The sequence below is a fragment of the Petaurus breviceps genome, unplaced genomic scaffold (genome assembly GCF_028583685.1).
Source record: "Petaurus breviceps papuanus isolate PSGF00001 unplaced genomic scaffold, PetGlider_PUasm1.0 90919, whole genome shotgun sequence".
In the NCBI taxonomy this organism is placed as follows: domain Eukaryota; kingdom Metazoa; phylum Chordata; class Mammalia; order Diprotodontia; family Petauridae; genus Petaurus; species Petaurus breviceps.
Genome location: NW_027187378.1, coordinates 12,953,359 through 12,969,099, shown reverse-complemented (window position 1 = coordinate 12,969,099; position 15,741 = coordinate 12,953,359). Strand labels below are relative to the sequence as shown.

Genomic DNA, 15,741 nt, shown 5'->3' with positions numbered 1-15,741 from the left:
CCCTTTACTAAACAATAAGCTCAAAGATGGCATGGATTCTTCTTTACTCCTTTCCCCCCAACCTCACTCTGTCCATAGTAGGGTGGGTGCAAACACAATTTTGCTGAATGGAAGCCCAAAGGACCCTGTCACATGAACAAATCAGATCAAGCTTGTCTGTTTCAGTCCTAACTGGAAGGCTCTATGTCAGTAATGTTGGCTCCTGGGCCTATTCCTATCTGACTGTTCCTTCTCAGCAGCCTTTGTTGGATCTTTCTATAGGTCACTGACATGAATTATGGGTCTCTCCCAAAGGTTTGTTCTTAGAACTCCTCCATTTTCCCTCCAAACCATCACTTGGTCATGCCCTCAGCTCTCATGGGGTTCAATTTATCTTCTCTATGCAGGTGATTGTCAGATGTTTTTGATCCATTCCTAACCTCTCCTGGTCTCCAATATTGTATCACTAACTGCTTATTGGTCATCTAGAACCATTTCAAACACAATATATCCCAAACAGTTGGTAAATATTTATCAAGTGCCCACCATGTACCAGACACTGAACTTTAAAAATAAAGATAGAAATATAAAAGACACTCCTTGACCTCAAGGAGTTTACAATCCAATGGCAGGAAGACACACAAAAGGAAACTGGAAGGGGGATGGGGATAAAGGGAAGAAATGTACCCTAGAAGGAGGCATGGTGAAAAAGTCAGAGAAATGCCAAAGTAGTGTAGCCAGACAAGAAATGAGATGTTTTGAGCTGAGCTCCCTCTCCTCATGGAGGGTCCGGAGGTCATGCCGCACCATCTAATAAAGAAAGTCTTGGAGTAGTGATGAGGTGGAGTGCCAAGCCAAATAATCACAACGATAATAATAGCTAACATTCATAGAGTGCTTACTTTATGCCGGGCACTGTGCTAAGCACTTTTGCAAATCTAAGGACAGCCTTGCAAAGTGGGTGCTATTATTGTCCTCATTTTACAGATGAGTAAACTGAGGCAAAGTGACTTACTCCAGGTTGCACAGTCAGTAAGTGTCTAAAGCTGATCTGAACCTAGTTCTCCCTAGAGAGACTCAATATTCTATCCACTGTTCTACCTCGATGCTGATGGGATTTTGCAGAATGATGAAATTTTGCCAATAATGAGTACACCTAGGCAAAAAATGAGTGCTCATTTTCTTTTCCCTTATACCTTTTCCTCTTCCAAACTGTGCTATTACTGTCAAAGGTCAGTTAGGCATTCAATAGACATTTATTAAGCTCCTACTATGTGCTAGACGTTATGCTAAGCACTGAATATACAAATATGAAAAAGAGACAGTCCTTGACCTCAAAGAGTTTGCAATCTAATGGGGGAAGACAATACCCAAAAGGAAACAGGAGAGATTATGGGGTGGGGTAGAAGGTACTAGGCATGGGGGCATGATGAAGAAGTCTAAGGAATTCAGCCAGATGGTGCTTCCATTTTCCCAGTCCTTCAGGCTTATACTCTTAGTATCATTCTTAGTTCCTCCCCCTTTTCTTTCCCTCCCTCCCTTCCTCCCTCCCTTCCTTCCTTCCTTCCTTCCTTCCTCCCTCCCTTCCTTCCTTCCTTCCTAAATGAATAAGGTCTCAGCTTCATATAGGAGAAAAAAATGCACTAGGCAGAACCAGGTTCTGGTCCCTCTTCATCACTTACTATGCTTTAGCACAGTGCCTACACCACATAGTAGACACTAAATAAATATTTATTGAATGAATTAAATGAATGTATAACATAATGGACCTTAACTTCCCTGAGCAGTTAAACAACCTGCCTGTGATCTAAGAGGCCAGCTTTGACTGTGATCCAATTCTAAATCCTCAAGGCCAGAACACATTCCAACCTGTCTTCTTCATTACTGAGTTATTAAACTGTCCTTTCCCAATCACCCACTTTTTGTCTCATCTGTAAAATGCTGAAAATAACAATAATAGCAACTTTTTTGCCTTTGGGGAACCAGATTCCATGATCTTTAAAGGTCCTTTCTAGTACTGAGATCTATGATTTAATTATTTTTCTCTAGATGTAATCTCAGGCAGCTAGGTGGTACAGGGGATAGAGTACTGGGCTTTGGAGTCAGGAAGACTCATCTTCTTGAGTTCAAATCTGGCCTCAGACTCTTATTTCCTAGCTGTGTGACCCTGGGCAAGTTATTTAGCCCTGCTTGCCTCAGTTTCCTCATATGTAAAATAGCTGTAGAAGGAAATGGCAAAATACTCCAGTATCTTTGCCAAGAAAACCCCAATTGGGATCATGAAGACTCAGACACAACTATAAACAACTGAACAAAATAAATATATAATCTCTTCATTCATGCCTGACTGATATAGCCACTGAAAAAGTCCAGTGGTTTCATATATACTGAAGAAAGACTAATAACTTGCAATTACAGAATGCTCTACAGATTGAGCAGGGTGCATTCTTCACTACTATGTGAGGAGGCTGTATAAGTTGCTGTTGTTCAATCATTCAGTCATGTCCAACTCTATGTGACCCCGTGGATATTTTCTTGGCAAAGATACTGGAGTGGTTTGCCATTTCTTTCTCCATTTTACAGATGAGGAACTGAGGCAAATGGGGGTTAGATGACTTGCCCAGGGTCACACAGCTAGGAAGCGTCATAGGTTGGATTTGATCTCAGATCTTCCTGACTCCAAGCCCAGTGCTTCATCTACTGCACCACCTAGCTACCCATTTTGCAGATGGGAAACTAAGGCTCAGAAAGCTCAGAAATGATGTGCTGAAGATCTCATAGTAAATGGCAGAGATAAGACTTGGACATAAGTCCTCTAACTACAATTCCAGGGTTCTCGTCTTCAAAGCGACAGGGATGTGAACCAGTAAAATAGAGCAGTAAATTCAGTTCCAGGCTCATTTGTGATTTTATTGCTGAAAGAGCCATCTAGGGGAGGTTAAGTGAGGAAATGAGAGGAAGGGAGGGAGGGTCAGAGAAGGAAAGGCTGATGGGCAATTGCAACATAAGGACAAAATTCTGAAACGAAACTTTAAAAAAATGATTTTGTGTAAGTTGGGCATTACAATATTCCTACAGACATCAACATTTGGTTTGAGGAAGGAAGAAAACAAAGGGTGAAGAAAAGGGGTTTTGCGATGAAAAAATGTAAAGCTCAGTCATTTTCATAGTCTTGTGAAGATGATTAGTGATTCCTGGATGAATCACTGTGGCTAAAACAGCTGAATCCCTTGAAACTTTCTAAAATGCAAAGTAAATGTTCCTCATTCAGAAACACTACCCTGGCTTAGGAGTTCTCTGAAGTGGCCTTGGCTTGTTAGCACTCATCCAACTATTCTCTCTACAATAATCTGAACTAATAATTTGTTGTTCAGTCACGTTTGTGGTCTCTAAGACAAGGAAACCAAGTCTGGGGACTGGGAAATGGCTAAACAAGTTGTAATACATGAAAGCAATGGAATATTGCTGCAATGCACAGTAATAATTTAGAGATGCAGGAAAAGACCTATATTGACTGGTACAGGGTAAACTGAGTAGAAGCAGAAAAAAACAATACACCACAATGCCTATGACAATGCAATTGAAAATAACAGCAACAAGTGGAACTTCATAGACTAAATGACCAAGAAGCTTGGACCAGGAAGAGCTGAGATCACATTCTTTTCCTTTGTTAAACAGGCTGGGGGAGAATGGGTATGAGATGTTGCCTACACTGCCGCACTCAGGTGATGTGTGTTCTTACATTTGCTGAACTGTTCCCCCACCCCACTTTCCTTTTAAAAGAGGGAATGGCTCTCTGGATAGAGGAGATGGGAATGTGGGATATATTTAGAAATGAAGCAGATAAAAAAAAATAAGCTTATCAACAAATTTTTTTTTTTAAATTCTTAGAACCTCATCTCTCACATCTCTCTGTCACTACTATCTCTCCATCTAGTTCAGGCCCTTATCACTGTTCACCTGGACTAGTGCAGTAATCTCCTTATTGGTCTTCCTATCTTAAGTTCCTCCCTTTTTACTCCACCCCCCCCACCCCGCCCCTCACACACACAGTTGCCAAAGGGATATTCCTAAATCACAGGTCTGACCCTATAGCTCCCTAATTCCTCTAGGATCAAATAAAAAATCCTATTTGGCATTTAGTAACAATAATAGTGATATTATTCTCATCCTGTCACCCCCACGCCCCACCTCCAATTTGGGTGTTGTTTTCCCCCATTAGACTGTAAGCTTCTGTAAGAGCAGAGATTATCTTTCTTTTTCACATATATACATATTCATATACACATACATATGAATGGTATTTAGAATAGAATTTAAATACCATTCATATGTATTGGTGCAGAGTAGGAGAAAAACCCTAAAATGTATTTTTGTAAAATCACAGAATTTTAGAAGATAAAGATGATTCAATGCTTTCATACATGGAAACAGAGATCTAAAGGGACTGACATTCATCTAACACATAGCTATTTCATGGAAGAGCTGAAATCTGAAGCCACTTCTCTTGAGACAAAAATATTTATCACACATTTTCTAGTGACATTTAAATTAGAAAATGTTGTCATGAAGATATACAACATACACCTTGAACAGAACACTCCCTAGAAAAAAGGTTAAGTAGAGTAATAGTGTAATAGTAGTGATGCATGTTTTCATCTCATAGTACTCCAAAATCTGAGGAGGAGCAGAAGGGGAGGAGAGGGGAAGGAGAACAGTGGGGAAGGGCAGGAGCTGCTCCTTTGGAGTAGCAGAACTGAACTCGATGTCAAAGTTATTTTGTTCCTAGTAACTGGAGGAATCATTCAAATGGAATTCTATAAATATTTGTTAAATATTACTATGTACTAGGTCCTGGGGACAAAAAGACAAAAGTGAAATAGTTCATGCTTTCAAAGAATTTTAATTCTGTAAGGAGTATGCCACACACAGACACTAGTAAATATAAAATTATTAGTTGATATACATTTATTAAATGCCTATTAGGGACCAGATACTGTGCTAAGCCCTGGGGATACAAATGGAGCATGATGAAGTCCAAAGACATGCAGGTGGGTAGGAAATGAAGAGATAACTCACCTGGGAACCCTCCTTATGTGGAGACTTTGGAAGGAGCTCTTTGACTGCCTTCCAAATAGAGGGGCAGAGGACACTGACGAGGGGATGCAATCTTACAGGATGATGAGGTGCTGGCAAACATGCTAGGGATGTCCAAAGGTCAGATGGGAAGTGAAAAGCATACACAATGTTCAACACAGACTAGGTGGCACAGCAGTTGGAGCACCGCCCTGGAGTTGGGAAGATCTGAGTTCCAATCTGGTCTCAGACATTATTACACATTATGTGTGACCCTGGGCAAATCACATGATGCTGTTTGCCTCAGTTTCCTTTCTAAAATGAGCTGGAGAAGGAAATGGCAAACCACTCCCATATCTCTTCTAAGAAAACCCCAAATGAGGTCATGAAGAGTTAGACACGACTGAAAACTGAACAACAATGCAAGTGCTTAATAAATGCCCATTCACTACCAGAATGAAGACCATTCTAAGCAACCAGACCATCAGCATCCCAGAAAATATTGACATCTCTCTTAAGGGTCGGACAGTTATTGTGAAGGTGCCCAGAGGAATCCTCCGCAGGGATTTTAACCATACCAATGTTGAGCTCAGTCTCCTTGGAAAGAAGAAAAAAAGGCTCTGGGTAGGCAAGTGGTGGGGAAATCGAAAAGAACTTGCAACTGTGCACACAATCTGTAGCCATGTACAAAACATGATCAAAGGCGTCACCCTGGGTTTGTGTTACAAGATGAGGTCTGTGTATGCTCACTTCCCCATCAATGTTGTCATTCAAGAGAATGGCTCACTTGTTGAAATCAGAAATTTCTTGGGTGGAAAATATATCCAAAGAGTTCGAGTGAGACCAGGTGTTGCTTGTGCTGTTTCTCAAGCCCCAAAAGATGAGCTAATTCTTGAAGGAAATGACATTGAACTTGTTTCAAACTCATCTGCCCTGATCCAACAGGCCACCACAGTCAAAAACAAGGATGTCAGAAAATTTGTGGATGGCATCTATGCTTCTGAGGAAGGCACAGTGCAACAAGCTGAATAAGTTGGAAAAGATGCCAAAGGCCAGGTCCTGAGGAGTCAACACTTATTCAGATGTCAAATAAAAATGCTTTTGTCAATAAATAAATAAATGGCTATTGGATTAAAATGAAGAAGGGGATCAGAAAGAGCTTCCTGAGGTAGCACATGAGCTGAGCTTTGAAAAGTGAGAGACTCTCAAAGGTTGGGGGTAAGGAGGGAGTTCCTTTGGGACTATACAATTGGCATAGTTCTGAGTTCAGTGTACAAGTAGGCCAGTTTGGCTAGAACTTAGGGAATAATGTGAAATAAGTCTGGTAGGGTAAGTCTGAGATAGACTATGAAAGATTATATAAGTGCCAGGCTGATGGATTTGAATCTGATCCAAGAGGCAATAGGGAGCCACTGAAGGTTCTGGAATAGGAGCATCATCATCAAGGTGCTTTAGAAAATATACTCCAGATAAGGATTGTCCTTGATAAAATATTTTTTAATGATAATTGAAGAAAGGATGGGATTCCTAGTAGGTATCCTATGCCGATACTTTCTGATCTCCATTCTCTACTCAATACTTTCATAGGTCAATATGGTTTCATCAGGTTGAGTATTCAGAATCTTAGAATCACAGAACTTAGTAGATAGTGCAGTCACATGGCCCTGTGGATAGAGCACTGGGTCTGGAGTCAGGAACACCTAATGCCAAATTCAGCCTCAGATACTCATTAGTTGTGTGGCCTTCAGTAAGTCACTTAACTGCTGTTTGCCCCAGTTCCCTCAACTGTAGAATGGGAATAGAAATAACACCTACCTCCCAGGGTTGTTGTGAGTTAAGCACATAGTCACTTAGTCGTTCTCAGTCATGTCCAACTCTTTGTGACCCCATTTGAGGTTTTCTTGGTAAAGATAATAGAGTGGTTTTCCATTTCTTTCTCCAGCTTATATTACAGGTGAGGAAACTGAGGCAAACAGGGTTAAGTGACTTGCCCAGGGTCACACAGCTAGTAAGTATCTGAGGCTTAGAAAGTATCTGAAGTTATGAAAAGGAGTCTTGGCAGCTAGGTGGCACAGTGAATAGAGCACCGGCCCTGGAGTCAAGAGGACCTGAGTTCAAATCCGGCCCCAGACACTTAACTCTTACTAGCCATGTGACCTTGGGCAAGTCACTTAATTCCAATTGCCCCTCCAAAAAAAGGGGAAAGATTGAGAGAGAGAGAGAGAGAGAGAGAGAGAGAGAGAGAGAGAGAGAGAGAGAGAGAGAGAGAGAGAAAGAAAGAAAGAAAGAAAGAAAGAAAGAAAGAAAGAAAGAAAGGGAGTCTTCCTGACTGCAGGCTCAGCTATCTATTCACTATAATACCTACCTGTCCCAAGCGCACAGGAGGCACTATATAAATGCTAACTATTGTTATTATCATTACTATCATTGTTGCTAACTTGAATGTTGGAAAAGACCTCTGTGGCCACCTAGTCCCCCCAATACACAAAAGGAATACCCATTATAACATATTCAAAAAGTAACTGTCCACCTGAAGAACTCCACTTCAAGGTTGGTTATTCAGCTTTTTTTTTTTTGCTCCCCCCACTGGTAGAGTTTGCTACCCCTCCAGAAGTCTGCATCACATCTTTCTATAAATCTCCCATGGAGAATCTACCCAGTAGTAGAGGCTGTCTCGAGGGAATGATTGATTTCTCAGGGGTGTGAATGCGCCACTTAACCTGTCCCTCTGTTGTCTCTCATGCGTTGTCCCTACATAACCAATCTATCACCTTTTTCATAACCTCTTCTATACTATCAGTCCTAGGGCATCCCTTTCCTGTTCCCCTATCAGTTGATAATGGTCCTGATGAGAGATTTGATAGATTATTGCATTTTCTTTCTTTTTTTTTTTTAAGCAATTGGGATTAAGTAACTTGCTCAAGGTTACACGGCTAGTTACTTGTGGGTGTGGTGCTGAGTATCTAAGCCCAGATTTGATCCAGGTCATCCCAACATTGGAGCCGGTGCTCTTACTCGCTGAACCACCTGGCCACCCCTAAGCAATTGGGGTTAAGTAACTTGCTCAAGGTTACACAGCCAGGTGTTTCTGGGTGGGTGCTAAGTGTCTGAGCTCGCGATTCGATCTCCAGGTCATCCCAACGCGGGAGCCGGTGCTCTTACTTGCTGTGCTACCTGGCTGCCCCGATTATTGCATTTTCATAGGTATACAGGTGATAGAAAAGAACAATGCTATATGTAAAGCATGCCAGTGAGGACTTACTTCTAACCTGCCAAAGGAAATCACAAAGGGAGATGAAAGTGCTCAGAAAGGTAGCTCCAAAGATAACAGTATAAAAGCCAAACCATCACCACCTTCTAGAGTTCTAAAGGCTACAGCTCCATCCCAGCTCCAATATCATATGACAGTGATTCTGCTAATCTAGGGTTCTTCTTTGACATCATATTAGCACCTTTTAGAAGTGTCATTTCTGATAATACAGTAAAACATACCCATTATTATACAAACCCATTATATATACCCATTATACAAACATACATATTGCCAGTAACCAATTTATGATTCATCTTGATCATTTTAAAGCTCTGTAATTTTGTAACTTTTCACTATGGGGAAACTCTGGCCACATCTGAGTCTCTTCTGATAAATTGCAAGTACTTTTACTTAAAGCAGGGATTCTTAACTTTGGGCACACTGACTTTTTTTTTAAGCCAATGAGCCTTTTTTAAGTGCCTACTATGTGTCAAGTACTATATGAAGCACTGAGATATAGAGAAAGGCAAGAGACACAGTCCTTGTCCTCAAGGAACTTAAAATCTAACGGGGGAGACACATGCAAACAACTATGTACAAGGAAGATACCTGCAAGATAGATTGAAGATAATCTCTGAGGGAAGGCTGTAGCAGGGGAAAGGACCCTCTGGAAGGAAGAATAATTTTAGCTGAGTCCTAAGGGAACCACAGAAGCCATGAAGCAGAGGTGAAGAGAAAGAAATATTCTAGGAAGAGGTGACAGTCAGTCAACATTTCTGGCATCATGCCAAGCTCTGGAGAGATAAAAAGAAGTAAAAAATAGTCCCTGTGCTTAAAGAGCTCACAGTCTAATGAAGAAGACAATAAGCAAAAAAAAAAAAAAAATACAACAAGCTATATACAGGATAAATAGGAAATAATTAAAAGAGGGAAGGCAGGGGGTGGCTAGGTGGCACAGTGAATAGCACCAGCCCTGGAGTCAAGAGGACCTGAGTTCAAATCCGGCCTCAGACACTTAACACTTACTAGCCATGTGACCATAGGCAAGTCACTTAATACTAATTGCCCTGCCCTCCCCCCTCCAAAAGAAAAAGTAAAAAAAAAAAGAGGGGTTGGGAAAGGTTTCCTAGAGAAGATGGAATTTTAGTTGGGACTTAAAGGAGGCCAGGGGAGCCAGGAGGTGGAGATGAAGTGGGAGAGCATTCCAGGCCTGGGGAGACTGTATCAGAGAAAATGTCCAGAACCTAACGATGGAGTGTCTTGTTCTTGGAACAGCCAGGAGGCCAGTATCACTGGATCAAGTGTAAGTGGAATAAGATGTAAGAACTGGAAAGGTAGAAAGGAATCAGGTTATGAAGGGCCTTAAAAAACAAAAAGAAGATCTATTGTTTGATACTGAAGGTAATACGACGTCACTGCAGTTTATTGAATGTGGAGGGAGTGACATATATAAACCTGCAATCTAGGATGACTAATCTGACATGTGAGTGGAAGACAGACTGGATTGGGAAGAGACTTGAAGCAGGGAGACCAATCAGCAGGCTACTGTAAGTGTCCAGGTATGAGGCGATGAGGGCCTGCCCCAAGGCGATGGCAGCATCCGAAGAGAGAAGAGGCATACAAGAGAGATGTCTCAAAGGGAGAGTCCATGACCTGGCAACAGATTGGATATGGGGTGTGAGAATGAAGTGCTGAGGATGACAACAGACATGTGAGCCTAGATATAATGGTACTGTCCTCAAGAGTAATAAGGACATTAGGAAGAGAGAAGAGTTTTGGGGAAGATATAATGAGTTCAATTTTGGAAAAGTTTAGTTTAAGGTGTGTATGGAACACAGAGTTTGAGATGTCCAAGTGGCAGCTGGAGATGAGAGAATGAAAGTCAGAAGAGAGGTTAGAGCTGAATAACTAGATACCTGTATTTCAATATGATTAGTGTCCTTTACAATACTATGTGTTTTATGCATTCAAAAACATTATGCAGAGAAGGCTTCAGCAGATTTCCAAAGAGTGACACAAAATAGGTTAAATATTTCTGACACTTTGTCTATGGCTAAGGGATGTTAACTGCCTTCTTTCCTAAAAGAGGAATACCTTTTCCTAGTGTCAAGTTCAGTTTAAAAGTGGGAAACAAAGGCATAGCTTTCCCACTTCCCGGGAAGAAGAAAGATTGTGTTCAGCTACAGACAGCCTAGATTAGGATTACCTTGTTCCCTGCCATTGTGGAGACATCATGCTGGAGTAACTAGGAAATCGATCAATCAATAAACATTTATTAAGCTCCTACTGTGTGCTAGGCACTATGCTAATTTCTGGGGATATAAAGAGGGTCAAGAGACAGTCCCTGCCCTCCCTCGTGGAGTTTACAATCAATGGGGGAGAAAACATGCAAACAAGTGGGTCAAGCAAGCTACATACAGGATAAGTAGGAAGTGATGCACAGAAGAAAGATGCTAGAATTAAGATAGGTTGCAGAAGGCCTGCAGTAAAAGATGGGGTTTTTGGTTGGAAGTCAATAGGTGAAGAAGAGGAGGGAGAAAGTTCCAGGTATGAGGGACAGCCAGAGAAAATGCCCAGAACTGAGAGGTTGAGTGTTTCCTTCACGGAACAGCCAGGAGGCCGGTGTCAATGGATAGAAGAACATGCAACTGGGGAAAAAGTGCAGGAAGACTGGAAAGGTAGGAGGGGGTTAGGCGATTAGGGACTGAAGGCCCAACAGTCTCAGGCTGGCTATGAAAGAGTCACCTGGACATTCAGGCATCAATTTGTGGTGATAGAGTACAATTTACCTTGCATCATATATTAAATATCATTCCTATTCTCTCTTCTAAATTATAAAGTCTTGAGGTCTGTCTTCTCCACAGAGTACCTAAGTAACACGCCTAGTTGGTATTCAATAATCCCTAGTTGAACTAAACCCAAATATGCAGCCCTGATTTTCATTACAATCACTTTATATTTCTTTATCTTGATTTGTTCAGTCTTTTGTTCTCCCACTCCAACCCCAGTTATATCTGACTCTGTGATCCCATTTGGGGTTTTCTTGGCAGAGGTACTGGAGTAGTTTGTCATTTCCTTCTCTAGTTCATTTTACAGATGAAGAACTGAGGCAAACAAGGTAAAGTGACTTGCCCGAGGTCACATAGCTAGTCTGAGGTCAGATTTGAACTTTCAAATATGAGTCTTCCCTACTCTGGGCCCAGCCACTTAGCTGGCTAATCACCATCTCTGTAATTTTCTGGACCAAAGTGTCCCTCTATAACCACCACACCCCTATATGTGTAGTTTTCATTAGATGTAAGTTCTTTGAGGGCAGGGACTATTTTTTGCTTATGGGATCCTGTATTTAACACAATCTTGGCACCCAGAAAGCACTTAATAAATGATAATTTATTCGTAGCATTCCCCACCCTAAAGCCTCAGAATTAAGATAATCTTGATTAATTTTTTAAAAATTATTACAAGAATGAGCCTCTTTTCTCCCCTTTGTTTCCTAAAAGAGAAATGAGGAAGTGGGTGGTTAAGCTTATTGTCTCAAAAAAACAAATTCTTGTTAATGGAGGATTCAGACTATTTGGGTTCCAGTTAATCCAGGTTTTACTGTATCACAAAAGACTGACCGACAGACCACCAGGATAGTCCTTCAGGATGACCACTGGTGCACAGCCCCACACCGTGAGCCCCTGTGCTGAAACACTGGCACACAGCTCAGTCTTTTGTGGGGACTGACTTTCCTTGACGCCCTCCCTCCTTTTCCCCATCGGCATCAGTTCTTCCTGGAGCCTTGAATCTTTTCTGATTTCTTGGCTTTTTCTTCCTGTTTTGACAAACTGCGTGCAAGGACTTTCAAAGAGTCCCCTGTTTAAGGCTTGACCAGGAGCCAAGACTAATGGTTTAACGGGAAGTTTCTGTTTATCAGGGCCTGGGGTAATTGCCCTAGTTTTTATCCCTGGACAGACTCTGACGACATTATCGTCCACAGGTGGAAGGGGAGCAGCTGAAAAGCTGCCTTCAGTGCATTCAATCAATAAACATTTATCAAGTAATCTTCTATGTGCCAAACACTGCAGAGTATATATGTTCCAGCTAAACTAACAAATGAGCATGAAGACATATTCAGAGATTATAACTGCGGTTCCCAATTCAGTGGTTTATTATTACACACAAAAAAATGAGGTTTAGGATTAATGTTTATATCCATAGAACAGAATTAAAAAACCCCCTAAACCCCCCCCTTCTAGATCATTTTTAATAGTACCTGGCAAGAAGCAGCTATTAATAAATGCTTATTGAGTATTAAACTCAGAAATGGGGGAGCAAATGTAGAAACCATTATTGATCATTTTTTTGTGATAAGAGCCTCTGAAGCTCAACAGAGGCATCCTCTGTTGATCTAGACATTTGCTGGAGGTTAGAACATGGGATCACAGAATGAAAGCCCCTCAGAGTTGGAAAAGACCATCAAGTTTGTCTAGTTCATTATGTGTATCTTATCCACAAACTATCCCACAAGTGGTCACCCAGCCACTGCTGAAAGAACTCCAGGCAAGGAGAGCCCCTGGCTGGCTCAGGCAATCCATCTGACTTTCAGAGAGATCTAACTGTTAGGAATCAAGCCTAAACATACTTCTCTGCAACTTCTATTGTTGTTTACTCATTTTCAGTTGTGTCCCATTCTTCACCACCCCATGTAGGGTTTTCTTGGTGAAGATACTGGAGCAGTTTGCCATTTCCTTCTCCAGTTCATTTTATAGGTGAGGAAACTGAGGCAAACAGGGTTAAGGGATTTGCGTAGGGTCACACAGCTAGTAAGTGTCTAGGGTTAGATTTGAACTCACGTCCTCTTGACTCCAGGGCTGGTGCTCTATCTACTGTATCACTTAGCTACTTTCTCTGTTATCTGGGGCCAAAAAGAATATCTGAATTAAAGAGTGGCTCGATGTGAATATGAATCCTTACTCTGTGTCCTTGGATAAGTCCTTTAACGTCTCTAAGATTATTTCCTTTTCTGTAATATGAAAATGTTGAATTGGATGACTGCTAAGGATAGATACATACACACATATTATATATATATATGTGTGTGTGTGTATGTGTATATGTATGTATATATGTACATATATACACATATGTATGTATGTATAGATACAGATATTTTTAAAATTTAGCCTATATTGATAATATAAATTTAATTTATATTTATATTAATTTGTTCACATATAATTGTTTGCATGTTGTATCTCCCATTAGAAAGTTAGTATCCAGAGGGAAGGGACTGCTTTTTTTTTCTTTTTGGTCTTTCTTTGTATCCCTGGGCTTAGTACAGTGCCTGGTTTATAAGAAGACTTTAACAAACATTTGTTTACTTTACTAGTCCCTCTTAAAATACTTGAAGATAACTATAACATCCCCCACTCTCTCCAGCCCATACCTCAAGTCTTCTATAAGCTATTCACTGAACTGATTCTGAGTCCACATCATTTCACCTTGTTTATAAGACACCAAGAGAAATTCTGCTAAATGCTTCTCTGGAATCTCTACCTATGTCACTGAGAGACTGACCAATCTAGTAACCCTGTCAGAAGAAGGAAATGAGTTAGCCTGATGTGACTTAATTTTGATGAATTCCTGCTAGCTCTTAGTAATCATCACTTCCTTTTCTGAAAGCTCACAACCAATCTTTTAATAAGAGACTTCAGAAATCCTCTAGGAATCAAAGTTAAGCTCAGCGGGCCTACAGCCTACATATGCTACTCTTCCAGTTTTGAACACTGAGAAATTTGCCATTCTTTAGTCCTAAATACCTCTCCTGATCTCCAAAATCCCTCTGTGGGCTCTGCTTCGGAATTTCCAAACTCTGCCATCTTTCCTCAGTTTCAGTCTCACCCTGGAACTTAGCTTAGGACGTGGGGCCTCCTCACCCTGGAATATCCATCATCCCCTATGGTAGCTTTCCCACCCTAGAACCCTATTCAATTGATCCCATTCCACCCTATCTCCTCCAACAGACTGCCCTCTCTGCCATACTCTCCTGTCACTTCTTTTCAATCTCTCCCTGTCTACTGGCTCCTTCCCTACTGCCTCCAAACATGCCCAGGTCTCCTGCATCCTTAAAATACCTTCACTTAATCCTTTCATCCCCAATAATTATCCTCCTAAATCTCTTCTGCTTTTTTGTGGCTAACCTCCTTGAAGAGGCTTTCTGTAACAGGTGCCTGCAATTTTCCTTTTCACACCCTCTTCTTAGCACCTTACAATCTGACCTCATCATTCCACTGAAGCAGGTTTCTCCAGTTACCAATGCTAAAATCCAGTCACCTTTTCTCAATCCTTCTTTCTCCTCGACCTCTCTGCAGCCTTGGACATGTTTGATCACCCTTTCCTCCTTGATATTCTCTTCTTTCTAGGTTTTCAGGATACTATTCTTCTGGTTCTCCTCCTACCCTATAAGACTGCTCCTTCTCTGTTCTTTGCTGGATCCTCATTGAGATTACACCCTCTAATAGAAGTGTCCCAAAAAGTTCTTGCCTTGGCCCTCTTTTCTTCTACATTACTTTACTTGCTGACTTCATAGGTGCTTTATACACTGGGGCCATGCCCCATGATTTTCAAATAAATATACCTATCATAATCTAATTTCTCTGCTGACTTCCAATCTCTCATCTCCAATTGCTTTTCAGACATCTCAAACTGGATGTCCATTAACTCAGTATGTCCAAAACAGAACTCATTATCTTTCCACTAAAACCTTCTCTTCTCTCACCTTCCCTAGAACAGGCAACACTATTTTCCTAGTCCCTCAGGTTTACAATCTAGGCTTCACTGTAGACTCACCATTATTCTTTCACCTCCCATATTCAATCTGCTGCTAAGGCCTATTGATTTCATCTTTGTAACATCTCTCATATATGGCCCCTTCTTCACCCTGACATTGCCACCACTCTAGGTGGTGCAGGGGATAGAGTGCTGGGCCTTGGAGTCAGGAAGACTCATCTTCCTGAGTTCAAATCTTACCTCAGACACTTACTGTGTGACCCTGGGCTAGTCATTTAACCCCAATGAACTCAGTTTCCTCATCTATAAAATGAACCGGAGAAGGAAGTAGCAAATCACTCTGGTATCTTTGCCAAGAAAATCCCAAATGAGGTCATAAAGAATTGTACATTACTGAAACTACTTAAGAACAACAACTAAAATCTCTTCCTGAACACCATTCTCCTTTATTCTTCTTCCTATTCTTTATTCTTCCTCTATTGAAATGTAAACTCCTTGAGGATAGAATCTTTTTGTATTTGTATTCCCAGAATGTAGTGCAGTGGTCAGCACACACTGCCTAATAAATGATATTTTATTCTTTCATTTATAATGGCTCATAATACTTAGCATTTATATATCACTTTCAGATTTACAAAATGTTTTACAAATAATAACTC

General features: G+C 41.0%; 2 protein-coding genes across 4 annotated transcripts in view; one reads left to right on the top strand and one right to left on the bottom strand.

The window, feature by feature from the left end:
- RIN2 (Ras and Rab interactor 2) overlaps positions 1 to 15,741 on the bottom strand; it is a 232,301-nt gene that overhangs the window by 78,808 nt on the left and 137,752 nt on the right. The gene's annotated exons all lie outside the window — the stretch shown is intronic.
- On the top strand, positions 5,365 to 6,182 carry LOC138151771 (large ribosomal subunit protein uL6-like). The gene has a single exon (XM_069075365.1). The coding sequence runs from the start codon at positions 5,476 to 5,478 to the stop codon at positions 6,085 to 6,087; it is 612 nt and encodes a 203-aa protein (XP_068931466.1). The 5' UTR covers positions 5,365 to 5,475; the 3' UTR covers positions 6,088 to 6,182.

Bases quoted from the DNA above. Each gene is read 5' to 3' on its own strand.
- LOC138151771 (XM_069075365.1), top strand. From the start codon at position 5,476: ATGCAAGTGCTTAATAAATGCCCATTCACTACCAGAATGAAGACCATT.